At 43.9% G+C, this 18943-nt stretch overlaps 1 protein-coding gene across 1 annotated transcript in view; it reads right to left on the bottom strand.

Annotated features, from left to right (window-relative positions):
- The window catches only part of ATRN (attractin), an 800866-nt gene extending 784856 nt beyond the window's left edge, over positions 1–16010 (bottom strand). The window contains exon 1 of the mRNA XM_078678722.1: positions 15407–16010. Within this exon, the coding sequence (XP_078534848.1) occupies positions 15407–15672 (266 nt within the window). The 5' untranslated portion in view covers positions 15673–16010. The remainder of the gene's footprint in view (positions 1–15406) is intronic.
- Positions 16011–18943: the final 2933 nt, after the last annotated feature.

Genomic DNA, 18943 nt, shown 5'->3' with positions numbered 1-18943 from the left:
CGGCTATCATCTCACAAACAAGATTAGGGCTACAAAGAGCTGTTGCTGCATTTACGAACTATATGCATGAAAGGGGCTTGAAAGTCAACATTGGGAAGACCTTTTCTATGGCTTGCAGTAAGGGTAGAAAGAAAATTCCATGTCCTATTTTTATCAAAGATCAGAAACTGGAGACAGTTGACAATTTCACGTACCTTGGTATAAGTATAAATAGGAAGGTACTATGGCAGCCCGCTGTCAAAGCTAGGAAACTTGCCTTTGTTAGAGCAATTGGAGGTATACGTGACTTTGCAAGTAAAATAGGAGGGAGGCCAGTAAAACAACTCATTAGGATATACAAAGCCAAGTGTGTTTCTACAGTGATCTATGGGGCTGGCCTCTGGGGTATTGAAAATGACATCTCATCAATTCAAGTGGCAGAAAATAATTTCCTTAGATACCTGTTAGCGACACCAAAAGCAACATCAGTCTATATGATTCATATAGAGTTAGGCTTACCGTTTATCACCGATCTCATTAAAGTTGAGCCACCGCTTCTATGGCATAAAATCTGGACCACCACCGAGACTGCTCTAAACCGAGATATAATAATGGATATTCTTAAATTGGAGGGGGCAAAACATATGAAATGGCTGATATATGTTAAAAAGATGTTTCAAGACATAGATCGGCCTGAGTATTATACCGACCCAACGACATTGGAAAACATCTCAAGGAAAGATCTGAGAAAGACCCTATTGGACTACCTAGAAGACAAAAGGTGGGCGACTCAGAAATTAAATAAATCAATCCAGGCCTATCAAAGGATCACCGTGAATAAGGGGTTACAACGATATCTTTCCACTGACTATTCCTGCTTTACAAGAATGTTGCTTACAAGATTTAGGTTGGGCTCTTTTTTTCGCTTAATAACTTTTCCGATATGTAACGATTGGTCGCGAAATTTGAGCCTATGCCCCTGTGATCACACTTCTGTTCAATCAAACATTCACTCTATATTATTTTGTACCTATTATAACACCCCTAGGAAATCCTTATTGAGACCCTTGCTGAAAAGATGGGGACTAAGGTCTTGCAGAGATGCTCTGGAACGCTTACAAGAGCTAGAGGACAAGGATGTCATATGCAAAATGGAATACTTTTTAAAATTACTACTTAAATTTAGAAATTCGTTAGCAGGTACAACTTGATTGGGTAATTAGCTAAAGATCCTATTGTATATTAGCCTGTTCCTAATATTGTGTTCTTCTTAAAATTAATTCTTATGAAAATGTCTCTTTTTAACTTTATATATTGTTCTTTATGATAATTACGTGTTATAACTGCAAAATGATTTTCTTTTAACCAATATTATGAATGCTTTTATGATATTCAATGTAAATATCGAATAAAGCTTTTTTGATTTGATTTGTTGTAGGCAGCACGAAGTGAAATATGGACATGTCATCATGACTCTGCTTTCTCTTGGTCTTAAAAGTACGTTAACAATTTACTTTACAACCAAGAATGTTTTGCCCGAGGCCCAAAATTGTGTATAAGAAGAGAAGCCTGACTTTGTAAAAGTGTGCAGTCTCCTGAGAACATACCTGTATTGTACTTCTAGGACACTTGTTACCTTGGTTGCAGCCAATAAACTAATCTTTGACTTCACCTAGAAGACTCCGAGTTTCTGTAGGTCTGGATCAGGAAGAACCCGAGGTCTCTGGGTGTTGATTCCCTGGCACCGCTGGGTTACCGGTTCTGTGCCGGTTCTTAAAAACCCAGTACCTCAGGCACACAAGCTCATTAACCTAAAAGAGGGCATACAAGCTTATTAACCAAAAGGGGGCATACAAGCTCATTATCTAGAAGAGGGCATACAAGCTCATTAATCAGAAGAGGGCATACAAGCTCATTAACCAATCGTTTTGTTAACAAGATAGTTTCTCTCTGAAGTCCGGCGACGCCAGCACAATCCAAGTTTACAATTCTTTGAATTGTTGTCGGAAGCACACAGTTTAGTAAAAGTAAATTCAAAATCAATGTTGTTTGCCAAATTTCTGTTTTGCAATCTATATTATTAGGAAACGATTTAGGACCAACCTGAAGGTAGCTGAAATTACACTACCAATCACAGATGAATATCTCAGAAAAATAAAACTGGAGGGATGGCTACAAGTTTACATACGTTTTCAGCAAACAATGATGCTTTAGGTGCAACCTCCAAGACGGGTTCAATTTTGCATTACAAACAGGGCAAAGTTACACACTTAAAATTGTTTTAAAAAGCATTATGCTTTAGAAGCAAATGCACCGACTAGATCCATTAAGAAGCAACCATGGAGAGCAGATTAATAAATGTAAATTATACATCGAAGTGAAAGTAGTACATAAAAACTGTTGCTTAAAGCAACAACGTGTTTTCAGTAGTAATTTTGCTTTACAACCAATATCAGCCAAAATATACATTTAGGAATATGGCCTGAGCTCAGACGAGTATTCAAACAATTTGGTTGAAACTACACAGCTGATCTTGTAAGTCTGCTCTCTTGAACAGTTCAAACACAAATTTGGGATGGGGGAATTTGACTGGGGAAGCAGAACTGAAAGAAGAAAAGTGGTTCCCTGAAAGGAAGCAGTGGAAGGATACAAGTCATTCAATCAAAAGGATGGTCAGGAAGTTATGATCGGAAAAGAGAAACACATGAAGAGGAAGCTATCCAATAAAAAAGCAAGCAAATGGTATTGACAAAAAGGCCAACCGAGGAGGCTATTCAACTTCAGAGACAGGGACGCGATCCTCCAAGCGGCTAGAATTTCTCCACCAATTCAGGTGCACAACTCAACGATTGCCTTCTTCCCGGATTACACAGCTCAAGTATCACGCCGAAGAAAGTGTTTCATAGAAGTCAAAAAAGCACTGCGAGCGAAGGAATTATTGTATTCCATGTTATTCCCGGCGAGATTGAGAGTGGTGGCAGACAACAAGACTTGGTTTTTTGACAAGCCGGAAGCAGCACATGACTGGCTGGAAGGTTGGAGGTGGTACAAAAGGGGGGTGGTGATGGACGGAGCATCTGAACCAATCAAGCACTCACACCCAGTCAAAAGATCTGGGTTTAATCCATCACCGTTCTTTAGCCCACTCTGCCACCCCAGTTCAGACATGGCTATATGCAAATCAGTCTGACCCTGTGCCTCATGGGAACAGTCCAGCCCGAACTGCCAAGCCATGTAAAAAGATCCAAGGCAGATTAAAGTTGACTTTCATGAAAGTTTTAATATAATAGCAAGAGTTGAAGCACAGCACATCTTAACAGGTTCAGGTACAGGTCTTGTGATACAGTTGGTCTGGAATCTGGAACCCAGGATGTAAGATGCAGGCACGCATCATACATTCCAGGCAGCAGATCCAGAGAGGGAAAACAAGGAGAAAGGGCAAGGCAGAATGAAATGTACAACAGAATGCAACACATCTTATCCCTTAAAAAAAAACATTAATCTAGATACCTGCTGGGAACACTCTTATGCCTATTGGAAATTTTAACTCTAGAGGCAACAGAGGAATCCAGATGAACAGAACTGGGTGGAGGCAAAACGGGAAACACATCAGGTCTCCTCTGGTAACTACGCTGAGTAGAGGAAGAAGAGCAACGTACATTTTCAGGATTGCAATATTTAGCCACTCTGCGGACATTCCACACTCTACCATCCTGTGTGGCAACGCTGTTTTTAAAGACTTTAACAATTTTGATAGGAGGGTAAAATTTAGAAAGACCCTTGACCAAAAAACCAGGTTTTCTAATTCGTACCCAATCCCCCACCACAAAGTCATTATCTTTGGTTTTCATTTTGGAATCAAACATGGTTTTCATTTGTAGTTGTTTGTTTTCAACCCGTTTGGCCACAGCAGCAAGGTCACAACCAGAATTATTAACATCAAGTCTTACATCAAGTTTTTTAATCCACCAGGGACATATATCAGAAGGAGGCTCCCTACCCTTAAGGAGTCTGAAGGGACTAACACCTGTAATAGAGTGAGGAGTGATACGATATGTCCACAATCTTTTCCTCACAACATCCACCCAACTATCATCCGAAGTCTGCACAACATTCAAACAATCCTTGAGAACACGGTTAAAGCGTTCAACTTGGCCGTTTTCCCTAGGCTCATAGAGAGAGGTGGTGTAATGCTTGATTCCACATGCACTAAGGAATTTCTCAAAATCATCTGACACAAGTTGAACACCATTGTCTGTGACACAGGTTTCAGGAAATCCCTCCCTGGCAAAGACCTCCTTTAGGAAAAGAATGACTGATTGGGAAGAAACAGAGCTAACGAATTTTACTTCGGGCCACTTGGAGTGGTAGTCTACCAAAACTAAGGCATACCGAGCATTACAGGGCAACTGTTTAAATGGGCCAGATATATCAAAACCCACTTTCTGCCATGGAAAAGTGGGCCAAGACACAGGCTTGAGGGGAGCTGAGGTCACATGAAGCATTTTGTCACTGTTAACACAATGCGAACAATCTCTCACCAGCCTATCCACCATTTTGTCCACTCCCGGCCACCAAAAGCTCTCTCTAATTAGGCGTTTCATCGATGACATGCCAATGTGACTCTGGTGAGCGAGACGAAGAATCTTCTCTTGTAAGGATTGAGGTGGAATTAATTTACCAGCCTTGAACAGCAAACCAGAAAACACATCAATTTCCGATGAAACCTGGCAGAAAGGAGCTATATCCGGAGAAACACCCCTATGGGGTGGCCAACCATTCCTAACAAAATCAAACAGGTGTTGGCAGACCACATCCTTGCCAAGTTCAACAAACCATTCATCCTCCGGTAACGAGATGAATTCCTTGGAAACACAATCTCCAATAGAAGCAACAACATCAATGTCATTATCCGTGTTTGGAGCATCTTCACAAGGAAACCTTGAAAGAAAATCAGCAGTCACGTTACATTTACCAGGAACATACACAATATCGAAATCATACTCTTGAAGACGTGAGGACAAACGAGCTATGCGCGCAGTGGAGTTCCATCCACCTCCAGGAGATAAAATCCCAACCAACGGTTTGTGGTCCGTACGTAGTACGAAACGATTTCCCCAAACATAATTCCTGAAGTGCTCAACAGCCCAAATGCAGGCCAGAAGTTCCTTCTCAATTACCGAGTACCTTCTCTCCGTGGGAGATAAGGTCCTTGAGGAGAAAGCAACACACCATTCATCCTTACCAGATGACTGACTTAACACACTACCAATGCCATAAAGGCTGGCGTCAACAGTAATAATGCACTTTTTGTTGACACAAAAGGACTTCAAAGTAGGAGCATTAACGATTTCCTCTTTGATTTGTTTAAAAGCTTGTTCCTGCTTCTCCGACCAAATAAATTGGGCAGAACTCCTAGTAAGTTCTCTGAGAGGCTCCATTTTGTTAGCAAAGTTTTTGATAAATTTGCTATAATATTCGCAAAGCCCTGCAAAAGATAGCAACTTTTCCTTGTTGTCAGGGGAAGGGGCCTTAACAATAGCATCAACAAGGTTTCTTTTTGGTACAACTCCATCCCCTGAAAGTGAGTGGCCCAAATAGTCTACCGTCTTACAAAAAAACTTGCATTTACTAGCTTTAATGGTCAAGCCAAATTTCTCCAACCTGGAACAAACCTCTCTAAGGTGACAATCGTGCTCAGAGATATTTTTAGAAAAGACAAGAATGTCATCTTGAAAGCATTTGACATATACATTCAGATCCCTGAATATGTGATACATTGCCCTCTGGAAAACAGAAGCGGCCGACGCTAGGCCGAAAGGCATTCTTTTAAATTGAAACAATCCATGGGGAGTGATAAAAGCGGTGAAGTGTTTTGAGTCTTCTGTGAGCTCTATCTGGTGGTATGCGGACCTTAGGTCTAATGTGGAGAACACACAGGCACCGTCAAGCATGCACAACATTTCATTTATGTTGGGTAACGGGTGACAGTCAGTAACCAAACATTTATTTAACGCTCTCAGGTCTACACACAACCTAATTGTTTTGTCAGGTTTAATCGCCAAAACAATAGGCGAAACCCATTCTGAGGATTCTACCTCTTCTATGACCCCATCTTTAACCATGTTGTCAAGCATGACTCTGAGCTCCTCTCTGACACTGATGGGAACACCTCTCAACTTCTGCTTTAGGGGTACAGTATTTGGTTTAACTTTGATTTTATGCGTAAAACCATTCAATCTTCCAAGCTTCTCAGAAAAAACATTGGGAAAAGAGATGGATATCTCTTTAGACATGGATGTCAAGTCATAGTCCCCATCTGTTATGGCAAGGACACACACAGGATCTTTCAACCTAGGATTTAACGAGATCCCCAACTTAGCTTGGTCCCGCCAACCTAGAACATTCACACCTTTAGATGCTATATACATCTTAATAATGGCTGAATTATTTTTTACAATAATAGGGACTTCTTTAAAACCTATAAAGCTAATTTTGGAAGTATCAAAATTATAGGCATCAATATCAGGTTCACACAAAGAATTAACATCAATTAGGTTACCAAATGACTCTACACAGTAATCATGAGTGATTATGGTCCACGGTGAACAGGAGTCCACCATGAGTTCCAGAGTTTTGCCTAGAATATTCACTGAACTCTTTGGAGGAGGCAAAGTATCTGCTAATGTCATGTCGAATGAAGATTGTATAGAAATTACAATACCGGACTCTCTAACCAGTGGATTATTATCCTCTCTCTCCGCAACATAGGATACATTACTATTAGTACGTCTGGGAGTACTATAAGAAGACTTCTTGTAATCATTAACAGGTTTAGCAGAGGTTTTGCAATATTTAGAAAAATGACCAGTGCGATTACACTTGTTACATTGTCTATTTAGAGCAGGACACTGTGGAAAAGAGGCAATATGATCCGGACTTCCACATCTAAAACAATAAAATTGTTTACCTTTGCCCTCATATTTGTTGGAATTTTGAGTTTTGACATTTACAGTGCTAACCTCACCCGTGGAAATGGACGGAGTAGCTTGAGTAGAGGCTTTGTCTAAAGATTTGATCCATTTGTCGGACTGTTCCAATGCTTTAGCTGTACTAATGGCAGTCTCTAAACTAGGATCCCCTAAAATCCATAACTGCTCCTGTACTTTCTTGCTTTTGACATGCACAACAATTTGATCCCTAATCATTTCGTCGGTCATAAGACCAAAATTGCAATGAAGGGAAAGTGCACGTAAAGCAGTTAAAAAATCATCAAAGCACTCATTCTCATCTTGTACCCTGGTATAAAATTTAAACCTGTTTAAGGCAACACTAGTTACTGGTTTAAACCTTCCCTCTATTCTGTGTACAGCCTCATCATAAACATTTGAATCACCACCTGACCTCACAGGAGGTAAAGTTCTAAAGACAAGTTGTCCTTCTGAGCCAAGACAATGTAAGAAAATGTTTTTTTTTCTTTCTGCAGACATTCTTTCGCCATCCATGGCTTTAAGGTAGGTAAAGAATTCCTCTTTCCATCTGGTCCAAGGGATGGGTGGATCACCTTTGGTTTGCAAAAATTTTGAGGGTGGGTCAAACTGCATTGTAGCTTGCTCTTATTATTTTTTTTTTTGATTAAAAAAAAAAAATATCACAAAATGATAACGTACATAAGAGTTAAAAGAGTTTTAAAGTATTCCTTTTAAATAGTAAAATAGCAGTCACAAGTAAATATCCTCTCGTTAGATGCTGAATGTAAAAAAAAAACGGTAAGAGTACTTGAATATGGAATAAAAGCGATAATAAAGTTATTTCAGTATTGTTTTGTCATCCGGCGTGTAAATGTATTTTGTTTTACCTTCCAGCGTGTGGAAACATTAAGTAGAACATCGACATCCGTTCCGGCGTGTAAAAGCAGTTTCTTTTTTTTCTTCCGGCGTGTGGAAACGTTAAGGAGACATCGGTTTTTCAGCGCAACGGAGAGTGTATACTCCGTTGCTATAGAAACAAAGATGGCGCTGAGGCGTGCAGCGTGATGATGACACAGCGCGTGAAGCGTTACACGTGATCACGCAGCGCGTGATGACGACACAGCGCGTGAAACAGAGGAAGTCTCGAGCTGGCAAAAGCCTCGCGCCAGAAGAAATGTGTAAAACGTTTCAAATTGAAGAAAAGTAGTTTTATACTTCACCCATCCGCCGGAGTAGAAGTGGTGGAAACGCCAGGAAAAGCGCCGATTATGGAGGTAGAAGCGATGTTCTTTCGTTGTGAAAATTGTGGTCTTCGTTTTTTTGCTGAAGACATGAAATGTTTAAAATAAGCAGGAAAACGCTGGTATGTCGTAATTTGTAGCAAAATCGACGTTTCAGTAATATTTGGTGTTGTCAAGGATGACAAACTGATGTATCCCAGGTTTCCTCCTTTGTAAATTGGTTCCAAAAATTAAAATTTTCTGCTCCTGTGCTCCAAGGATGGTGGCAGAAATAGTAGGGTTTACCTCGTCGCCAGTAAAAAGATCCAAGGCAGATTAAAGTTGACTTTCATGAAAGTTTTAATATAATAGCAAGAGTTGAAGCACAGCACATCTTAACAGGTTCAGGTACAGGTCTTGTGATACAGTTGGTCTGGAATCTGGAACCCAGGATGTAAGATGCAGGCACGCATCATACATTCCAGGCAGCAGATCCAGAGAGGGAAAACAAGGAGAAAGGGCAAGGCAGAATGAAATGTACAACAGAATGCAACACCATGCCTTCCCTGGACCGGAAACAAGCTTCCGAGGACCGGTTTCTGGCATTACAGCCGTCTTCAGCCCGGCTTGCTTGAATCCAGTGGCAAAGTGAGCAAGGGACTCACGTCTGAGCATACCCTGCCACACTTATGGCGGCCAAAAGCGGTACAAAAGGGGGTGGTGATGGACGGAGCATCTGAACCAATCAAACACTCACACCCAGTCAAAAGATCTGGGTTTAATCCATCACCGTTCTTTAGCCCACTCTGCCACCCCAGTTCAGACATGGCTATATGCAAATCAGTCTGACCCTGGAGGTAGCGCCTCTGCAGATACTGACATGGAATGTGCGGGGCTAGGCGACAAAGTTAAGAGGGGACTGGTGATACAGGCCATAAAGCGTCTAGGCCCGGCAGTGGTCTTATTACAAGAAACACATCTCAGGGGCCATCCCAACCGCGACCTGCCGAGGGTAAGCTTTTCCGACACCCAAAGACACCCCTGCACCCGGTGCCCTACAGCCCCCTGGGCCTCCCTTTTGGATACCTATCTGTGCTCCAACATCCCAACTTACCTCTCGAAGTGCTGGTCGCCCCTGGAGAGTCACCGTCCCCGAGCCTGCAGCCTTTGTTCCTTTTTCAAGATCCTCATTGGATAACATTGAGCGCCCGACGGCTCAAAAGCACCCTGCACCCCTCCGCCCGAGTGCCGCTGGTTGTGACCTCTTTGCCCTATCCTACTTCCCCCCTTGCCCAGAACAAGTGACCAGGAGCCCAGCTCCCAGAGCCGCGTGGCCTGCTAGCCAGCAGCCACCAACCGAAGGCCCGCTTTCCCTCATTGGATAACATAGGGCCTACCTACCTCTGCACCCGGCCGCCCATGCGCCGCTGGGACTGAACTAACTGTACTCACCTAACCCTGGGGGACCCCTGAGTCTATGCCCAGAGCCCTAACTTCACCAACCAAGTACTCACCTGGACACCGGTAATTCACTTACCTGCCATTGGATAACATAGAACATTTTTGAGTCAAAAAATGGGTCAAAGTGTGAAGTTTTGACAAATTAAAATATTCCTATAAAATCTGTCAAAGTCCGAATTCGAAAATACTCTCCTGTGGTCAGGAGAGAAGCCAGTACTGTACCTTTCAGCCCAGTACTGAACCACAACAGTAATCCCTAGCGGGTTTACTAATAACCTGTATTTTCTCCATAGGAACCCATTGTCTGCTTTTCTATGAAATTTCTTCTAAGTGTCTACTTTTGAAAACTGGAAATATTCTTTAAAAAAAATCGTACGACATACTGAAACGCAATCACCTACCTGTTTTGAGTTAAGCCCCCAGTGCTGGCCTTAGGAGACTAGTGCTGGGATACAAAAGTAACGCGATCGTACTTTACCTGTAACCTGAATTTCCTCCCATTGAATACCATTGTGAGAATCACCTCGAAAAGTTTTTGTGTTAACTTTTAAAACAGCTTTATATTCAGGAAAAATCATCACTGTAACTAAAACGTTTTTGCTAATCTGGTTTCAGCTTAGACCCCAGGACTGAATCCAAGATCTAGTCCTGGAACTACCAAAGTAATCCATAAAGTAATCAACTGCACTTTCCTATGAAAACCCACTGAGCTCAATGCTAGAGTGTGTTTTAGAACTGTATTGCCATTAGCTAACCTGTGATTATTGTGTGTACAAACTTGTTGCTCCTCTGCAAAGTAATTACCTGAGAGTACTCTTAATATGAAAAGTTTATTTTGTTAACTGTCGGTTCTAAAAATAAAACAACTATATCTAAGAATATAATAATAATTGGCCTGGAGTTCAGTTCTTGAGTGTGTGAAACCTTTTGCTGACTGAGTGTGTACAACAAATGCTTTACACTGTCCTCTGGTACTGCCTTACTGCTCGACCAAGCTACCACTTTGGAGTAAGGTCAGTTCTGACTTTAACCTCTGTTAAACCTTTGGGATTTGTGGACTCTATACACACTGTACTGCCTTATTGTCCAGTATATATAGAGCCACCTTCTCACAGAAACATTGAACGCTTCCTCAGGACCTGGCTGGAGGGCTGGCTTCCTCCCGAGTCTCTGTCCAAGTGCTCTGTAGTGGAGCGGGCCCATCGGGCACTAATGCAGAAACCTCCAGTGGGGGCCCGCCCACGGCCCGTCATCGCCAAATTATTGAGCTACCTGGACAGGAACACCAGCTTGAAGCAGGCCCATGCCAAAGAACCCTTGCTCTTCAACAACACTCGTATCCTGATATTCCCCGACTATACGCGGCAAGTTCAGCAGCAGCGCCAGTCGGTCATGGCCACCAAGGCACGGCTGAAAGAGCTCAATCATCCGTATACCCTGCTCTTTCCGGTCCGCCTTCGGGTGGTATTTCGTTCCCGCACCCATTTCTTGGATAGCCCAGAAGAGATCTTCCGATGGACGAATAAAACTGTGCAGGTGAGGCCTCATACCCCACCGGGAAGGGAGTCGAACTCATCCACGAGCAACGCGGCTCGGGGAGGTCCCCGTGGTCAGCGGCAGAGGGGTACCAGACGGTCATGGTCCACACGGCGCTCACAGTCCTGCAGCACTGCCTCCCGAGAGGGGGCGGCCCTGGGAGATCAGATATTGGAACCTTAGCGGAGGATGCCGGTGTTGTGCGGCAGAACTTTAATTGTTGAGTACCTGGATGTCCTGAAATGGGCTTATGTTACCGTCAGGTGTGAGCTGGCGGGAGCCCTGCCAGATGGTTATGGGCTGTGAGTTGGGGATCCATTGGTTTTGGCGGTGCCCATCACCCTGTTGGAGATCGGGGATCACCCCGGCCCAGACAGATACTTCAGTGTTTGGGTTGAGGTATGGGGTGGGGGGGGGGTTTGTTGGGAAGGGGTTGTTTCAGCTTTCAGGTCGCACTTCCATTATAAGTCCGATACAGGCTACACACACGCCACCGAGGCTCAGTATTCGTGTTGAACGACTATGCAACCCCCAATGGCTAGAATGTGTGAGCGTGGGCATGTGGTGCAGGGTAGTCTTCGTATCCTAAGCTGGGATGTTCATGGGGCTCTAGACAAGGTCAAGCGGGGGGCCATACTTCAACACGTGAAGTGGGCGAGGGCGGATATTCTTATGTTACAAGAGACGCACCTTATGGGCACAAAGGCTCTTTGCCTGCAGCTGTATGGATTCCACCAGGTTTTCTGAGGGGGTCACGGGGCGTGGCCATACTGATACATCGCAAGGTCCCGTACACACATGATCAGCAATGGACCGACACGCATATATGGCACCTCAATGCAACTACGTAAGTTGGGTTTGGCCGATGACCCCGGTTGCCTTAGATGTGCCGTGCCGTAAGCCTCATTTCTTCACTTGGCATGGGACTGCCCAAGGGTAGCTACTTTCTGGAATGAAGTATTACTGACCATTCAGTCAATAACGGAAGTACGCATTGCTTATACCCTGCTGGTAGGCTTACTAGGGTATGTCAAAGATGTCCTAACAGACACTTGCAGGCACACTACCATGTTGTTCCAACTAGCCAAGGGCAGTGTCGCCATGAAGTGGGGCAGACAGCTGAAACTGAGGGTGGCGGACTGATTACGGGATGCTGCTCACTGTTCTGGCCAACTGTTGCATTTCTGGGGCATGATGCCTTAGCAGTCCCATTCATAAGACATTTGGGAATCCCTTCTTTCAGGTCCTGGGACACTTACGCTCTATAAAACACTGACAACTCTCCTCACCGTGCCGCTGCAACCAGGTAATACACATAGATACCTCTCTTCACATGGTGGAGATTATCCTGCTTTCTAGACACCACTCTGCAAAACTTCTTACAGTGCTACTGGGGAACAGGAAAGATTGATCAGTGACTTAATATACTGGCATGTTTTGTGAAATATCAAAATGATCTGTCTACTTGGGGTGGTTGTGCGATTCAGGACCATTGCCCAATACATAACGAAAGCATACTTGCATGTTGCAGAGTAGTGTGTAATAGAGTGTCCTAGAGTGGAACAGAGTTCAATGAAGTAGAGTGTCAGAGTGTAGTTGAGTGCAGTGTCTGAGTAGTAAAAAAAAAGCGTGCAATGCTAAAGGATACAGTGGGGCAGAGTAGACCAGCACAGAGTTGGGTGGCGTAGACTGGAGTTACCCCTGCTGCTAACTCCTCTATTATAGGATTGATTTTATCAGTCACGTATTATTGGATAATATTTGCTGCTACTGATGGCTGCAGTTGTTGTTTTGCACTATTGGATAATATCTGCTGCTACTTATGAACCCAATCATTTTGCACTGTTACCTTAGCTCCGAGAAAAAGTACTGTATTTGTTTGCTCATGTATTCTTTTAAAACAGAAAATGACTTTGTATTCGCTGAGATAAGTTTGATTTTATATGATGTTTTTATCCATGTGTATCTTTTACGTCCTGTCTTTGGAAGGAGGAATAAAGAAAGAATTTAATTGATATATGCATTATTGCAGACATAAAAAATTATTGTACTCCTGTAGCCAGGCCAAGCAAACAAAAAGTTAGTATTAAAAAACATTACAGTGCACATAGTACTTTCAGCTTTATCCAGCGTGAGATGTGTGGGGCTCATAATAGATTTTTGGGAGGAAAACTGGCCGACCCTGGTCAGCACCTAGAATTTGCCCTAAATACATTGATCTCAGTAAAACCAAAAAAAGTATGGAGCACATCAGAAAAATACACTACTATTTTACGACATTGCTTCAAAAAAAGTGCACACAAGTTTGGATTCTGAATCCATCGTAATTGCTAGCAAAAAAACCTCTAAGTTTTCAGTTTCTGTCTTCGTATCAGATTAAATCAACGGCACGACTCCCTTCAGAAAGTATGTCTTCTTTAGAAAAGCTACTTAAATTACATGGCACCTGACACCTCAGGCACGAACATTGATAATGTGCTTTGCCATGAAAATTAAACAAAAGACACGCACACATCCATCTGATTTAGCATGATGTTCTGATGCCCAATGTATAAACGTCAGATTGTCTCACTCCATTAGGGACTGGCAAAAATGATTTAGTAAGCTTAAACATCAACTGCAGTGGGGATCATGCTTAAACACGCCTTTAATTAAAGATGGCAACGAGCAGAAGAGAAATAGATAAGCTTGACATAAGCAACTCTCTTAACATTCCGGCACCTAATTGGCATGCCTCCGGCCTACACAACTATACTCAGCTAGCCACAAGATGCTGTCTGCTGAACTTGTGCACAAACAGGACTCCTTCCACACCAAGGCATTCGATTCAGGAGGAGCTTCAGACCAAAGGTTATCATATCTGACGGTTTCTCTAATCCCATGCTATCATGTATAGAAACTGATTACCGAAGGCCTTCTATGAGTTATCGCTAGGGTTACTAATGGATTGACTTCGGTTTTGTTGCAAATGATGCTCACTACTGGATAACTGGTGGCCATTTTACATGCTTGCATTATAACAACACTGAAGTGGCCCTATGTGGCACTTCATGTAACACCTAAACAGAGTATGCGAAGAAAGAGATCCCTGCTCCAAGCAGGAAGGAATGCCTCGCCATCGTGAAAGATAACTTACAAGTTGCAAGACAGCTCAGATGATTAGTGCACCCACTGTACAAACATCTATGTAATCTTGTAGTCCTTAATTCAAAACACAATAAGGCAACTGATTCCAAAACACTGCCGGGTTAAATAAAGTACCCCTGAGGTTAATCAGCACATCGCCTGAGCAGCAGGCAAAACTGTGATATTGGGTGGAAATATTTCAGTTTGCACTGTACGAAAGTGCATCAAGTATATAACTTCATAACGAAACAAAATGCCCTCGCTTGACACAAAATCCATCACTGAAAAGTGGCACATACTTATGTGCCCCTTTTCTTACATTCTCGGTACCCTCATCAACGCTCTGCCACAGTTCTCTTGGCACAAGAGCCCGTCTCACCATACCCCCGAGCACGGGGCGGTTGTCCTTTGTGACAGATGCCCTGCACTAGGCTGCTTCCTCGTTGTACCGCTCCTCTGGCAATGGCAGGCCCCCTTCACAGGGAAGGTCGTCTCCTTATCCTTTTGCCATAGTTACTTGGTGCCCTCTAAGACCAATGAAATGTAACCCAACAACCTCTGACAGTGCCTTATTTATTTTATGCGTTTTTAGATAGCGTGGTGAGGTGTCAGAGCGCTTCACAATAGGAACAGAACTGATACACGAGGAGAACAATACAAGTGAACAAATTACAAAAGCAAACGTTAAGATACAGGAGGCAAACTTTTCAATCGTGAGCAAACAAATACAAGAGGTAGCAAACGGTGCCTTACAGGAGGAAAAAGTGACATGTGTGCAGGTTACAAAACCGTACAAAGTATAAGTAGAGGTATAATACTGCAATAAATGGAGGGCACTCAACACAAGAACAAACGTTACGTAGGCAATAGTGGCACTTGTGCAAGTATCGAAAGCAAACAAAATGTAAGAGGTAGAAAATTGTGTTACAAGAGAAAAGTGACAGGTGCATGTCACAAACGAGTACCAGACACAGGTAAAAGGATAATACACAATACAAGCAGAAGTATAATAATACTGCAATAAATGGCAGACTCTCAAACCACAAGAACACACTGGGAAGGCACCTCCATAGCCATGGAGGGTAGCGCTTCCTATAACGGCCTGGCACCCACCTGAAGCGGCCCCCGCAGTGCTGGCACTGCTCCCCGACCCAGCCGGCCTGGCACAGGCACTGCCCGCTCGCCGGGTTGCAGGCCCCGTTCACGCAGGGCTTGTCGCACTCCTTGGGCAGCGAGGCGCCGAGCACGGCAGCGCTGGACCCGGCTCCCGCCGCCGCCGCGGCCCGAGCACCGGGCCCCACGGCCAGCAGGAGGCAGAGCAGGAACGCGCAGGGCCCCCCGGGGGTCTCCGAGGCGCCGAGCCGCCGGAGGCGCTCCATGCCGCCGAAAGGGGACCGAGCCTCCTCACATGGACGCCGAGGTGGCAGGTGCGGGCGCGAGGGGCGGCTCCGGTGGGCCCCGGCACCTACGACTCCATCACAAGCTTCAAAGTCCAGATTAGGAACCGGCAACACCACCGCCAGGCCGAGCCTGATGACGTCACTGCACGTCGGCCGCACGCTGACGTCACTCCACGACGGGCTCTCACTGACGTCGCCAAAAAAGACAACAAATAGGAGCCGGAGGATTTCAGACGGGGGGCGTGTCTTTACTGGTTAGTACACAGGGGGTGTAGATGTAGACGTTCTGCAGCGGGGCAATGGCAAAAGGACGGAACGATGTATAGGAGGAGCTTGCTGTGCCTGGAAAGGGGCGGGGCCAAGGACTCATTTACGATAGGGGGCGGGTTCAAGGAGTAGTCGGAGATTGTGGGCGGGGCTAAAAGTATTTCTAGGTGCAGCTTTCGTTTTCTCAGGAAAAGGGCTGATAAATGTGTGGGAAACAAAACCGGGTGGAGCCTGGTACCGATAAGCAGGAAGGGAGCGAGGCCGTGCCGATGCGATGAAACGCAGAGGCGAAGATGAGAGAGTGAAAAAAAGATTTCAAGCGCAATAATAAATAATAAAGGAAACGAGGTGGAGCCATCGCTTTGGTGAATGTATGAGAGCGCGGGTGTCGCATTAGGAACCCACTGATGAAGAGCTAATCTGCCAGCGAAGCTACATTTATTTATTTATTTTATTTATGCGTCTTTATATAGCGCGGACTTTACCCGAAGGCGTCAGACTCAGAGCGCTTCACAATAGGAACATAAAATTACAAAAGCAGATGATAAGTTACAAGAGGTAAAAGTGACAGTTGGACGAGGCATATCACTCGGGAATGTAGGGTCTCTACTGTCTTTCAACATTGGGCTTTTATGTGCAGTGCACGTGAGGCAGTATATTTGCAACAACAAAACGTGTATGTGTGTTAGCGAGGATAGTAAATTATAAACATGTCAATACAATAATATTGACATATATTAGAATTGAAAAACCCTCTCTGCCTTCAAGGGGTCTTGGTATTTGAAGATGGCCGCCGGACCCAGTTGACTCATGGCATCAGAGCGCGCGCTTCGTGTCCTTCTTCTGTTTCGGCGATCTAGGCTCTGCTTAGAGGCGCATAGGCGGATAGCTCTTTCACAGCCGCAGATGGCGTTCAGGGGCGGGGCTAGCATCCTGGCAGAGCAGATCAATGTTTATTGGCTGATAGTTTCTAGGATGCAGGCGTGTGCTGCTGATGCCCTCTAAATCGTGCCAGCCGTAGCACTAATCGCAGACTGTCGCTCTCATGAGATGCTTTTAACACAGCTGGTGTGATTATCTGCTCACTGCCATATTGGACACTTGTGGCCACCTGCCAAATTCCAGCAAGCAGGAGCTAGCTTAAATGAAAGGAAACCTTTTGTTTCCTTTAATTTATTTTTCTTTAATCAAAAGAATTGATGAGCATTGCTATGCACAGGGAAAAATCCTCTTTTTAACTTGATGCCTTTTTAACATATTTAAACTTGTATTTATGTTTTTAACAAATGGGCCACATAAATTCACTAACTACCTTTTATTATGTTCACTGTGTACACTGATACTGTAGACTTCACTGCATTACTTGTATTTGATTTGGAAGTAATTGTTTTATGCATCTTTTATGGTTTAGATAACCGAACTAAAGATTTTGAAATGAATGCACAGTGATCCACTGGGTAAGTGGAGGTTGTTGAACACCATCAAGAATTATGATAAGCTTAAAAAATGTAATAATTGGTTCTTAATGGTATATCGCTGACATACTGTAATGTGTATATGGCGGATTCGGATTGTGATACGGTGCAATGTCTTTAATAAAGACACGTTTAAAAAAAAAGAAGACGCTCCTCAGTACAATGCGTCATAAACAAATGGTGAACCTTCTACCACACCTGGTCGTATCTCACGGGATCACTTTTGTTTTCTCCAACTCCTTGGCTGTTACGGACAAGAAATTCACTGCCTTGTAGCTGGCTGAACCGGAGACCCTCCTAGTAGCTTTATCTCTGCCGGCCGGCATGATCTTATTTGACACTGTCTTAGAGTAGGACGTAGTAGCTTCTTCCTGAGTGATAATAGCGCCAGGCAGGTGCACAATAAGTGAAGCAATGTTTCACTACTGTATCCAGTGAGACAACACTCTGTGGTTGACCAGATCTGTCTCCATGCTGGGGTTAAGTCTTTTGATGGAAAGACTGCCAGCCTAATTAGCATCAAGTTGTGCTTCTCTGACTTGTAGAAGTGTGCCAACAGGTATGGGTAAGGCTGCAAAACTTTGTATGTGGGCAAGACCACCCGTGCTTGCCTTTTGTTCACCAAGGCTGCTTTGTCTGCTAAAAGTGATTGGTGTTCGGCTGATTTATTGGTTGTCCGTTTGAACCCTCGGTACTCTGTTATGGTGTGCCAGCCTCCTATATTTTTAGGGCTGCTATTGACTGCTGTCATTAAGTGTAGACAGATTTCTTGGCACTGTTTCGCAGGCAATCCCCATTGTGCCATCTTTTTCAATAACATGGTCCTTGGGACCTTGTCAAAGCCTGCTTTGAAGTAGTTGAAGCAAGCATAAAGTTTGCTGGATATGATGTTGGGTTGCTTGCCCAAAAGACTGACTGCTGATAGGTTGATTACGGTGCTCAATCCTGCTCAAAAGCCTGTTTGCGTTTTGAGGACAATGTTTGCGTGGGTCACCCAGTCCTCTTATTCAGTCAGCTGATTTGAGGTATATATTTAGACCTCCACATCTATTAGTGCTATTAATCTGTAGTATTTAGGATTTGAGCTCTCCCCCATTTTGTATATTGGTTAAAATATGCTGCCGCGCCATGAGTCTCGGATGATGCACTTTTCCAGCGCGTGTGTGAACAGGGGGATTAAATGTGTTGACTAGAAACTGGGGTCTTTTTTTAAAATTAAACATTAAGTAGGCCGTTTGGCCCTTACACCCCCTCGGACCTGAGTTTTTTTATGACGGCCACTACCTGATTTTGAGCGAGCAGTAGGTTGTCAACCTAAGAATTTGTCTGAGTAATTGGGACCCTGCTGGGCTTTGCATCTAAAATGGTATTTATTGAAAGTTTCCAGTGTCGCACAGCATGTACATCTACTATGAATACATTACAATGTCGCTCCACAACATATACCCAAAACACAATATAACCCTGTCCCATAATAAAATACATTAAAGAACAGGTACCACTTTATG

Source organism: Lissotriton helveticus, chromosome 2_2 (genome assembly GCF_964261635.1).
Source record: "Lissotriton helveticus chromosome 2_2, aLisHel1.1, whole genome shotgun sequence".
NCBI classification, from domain to species: Eukaryota; Metazoa; Chordata; class Amphibia; order Caudata; family Salamandridae; genus Lissotriton; species Lissotriton helveticus.
This window is presented reverse-complemented; position numbering and strand designations above follow the sequence as displayed.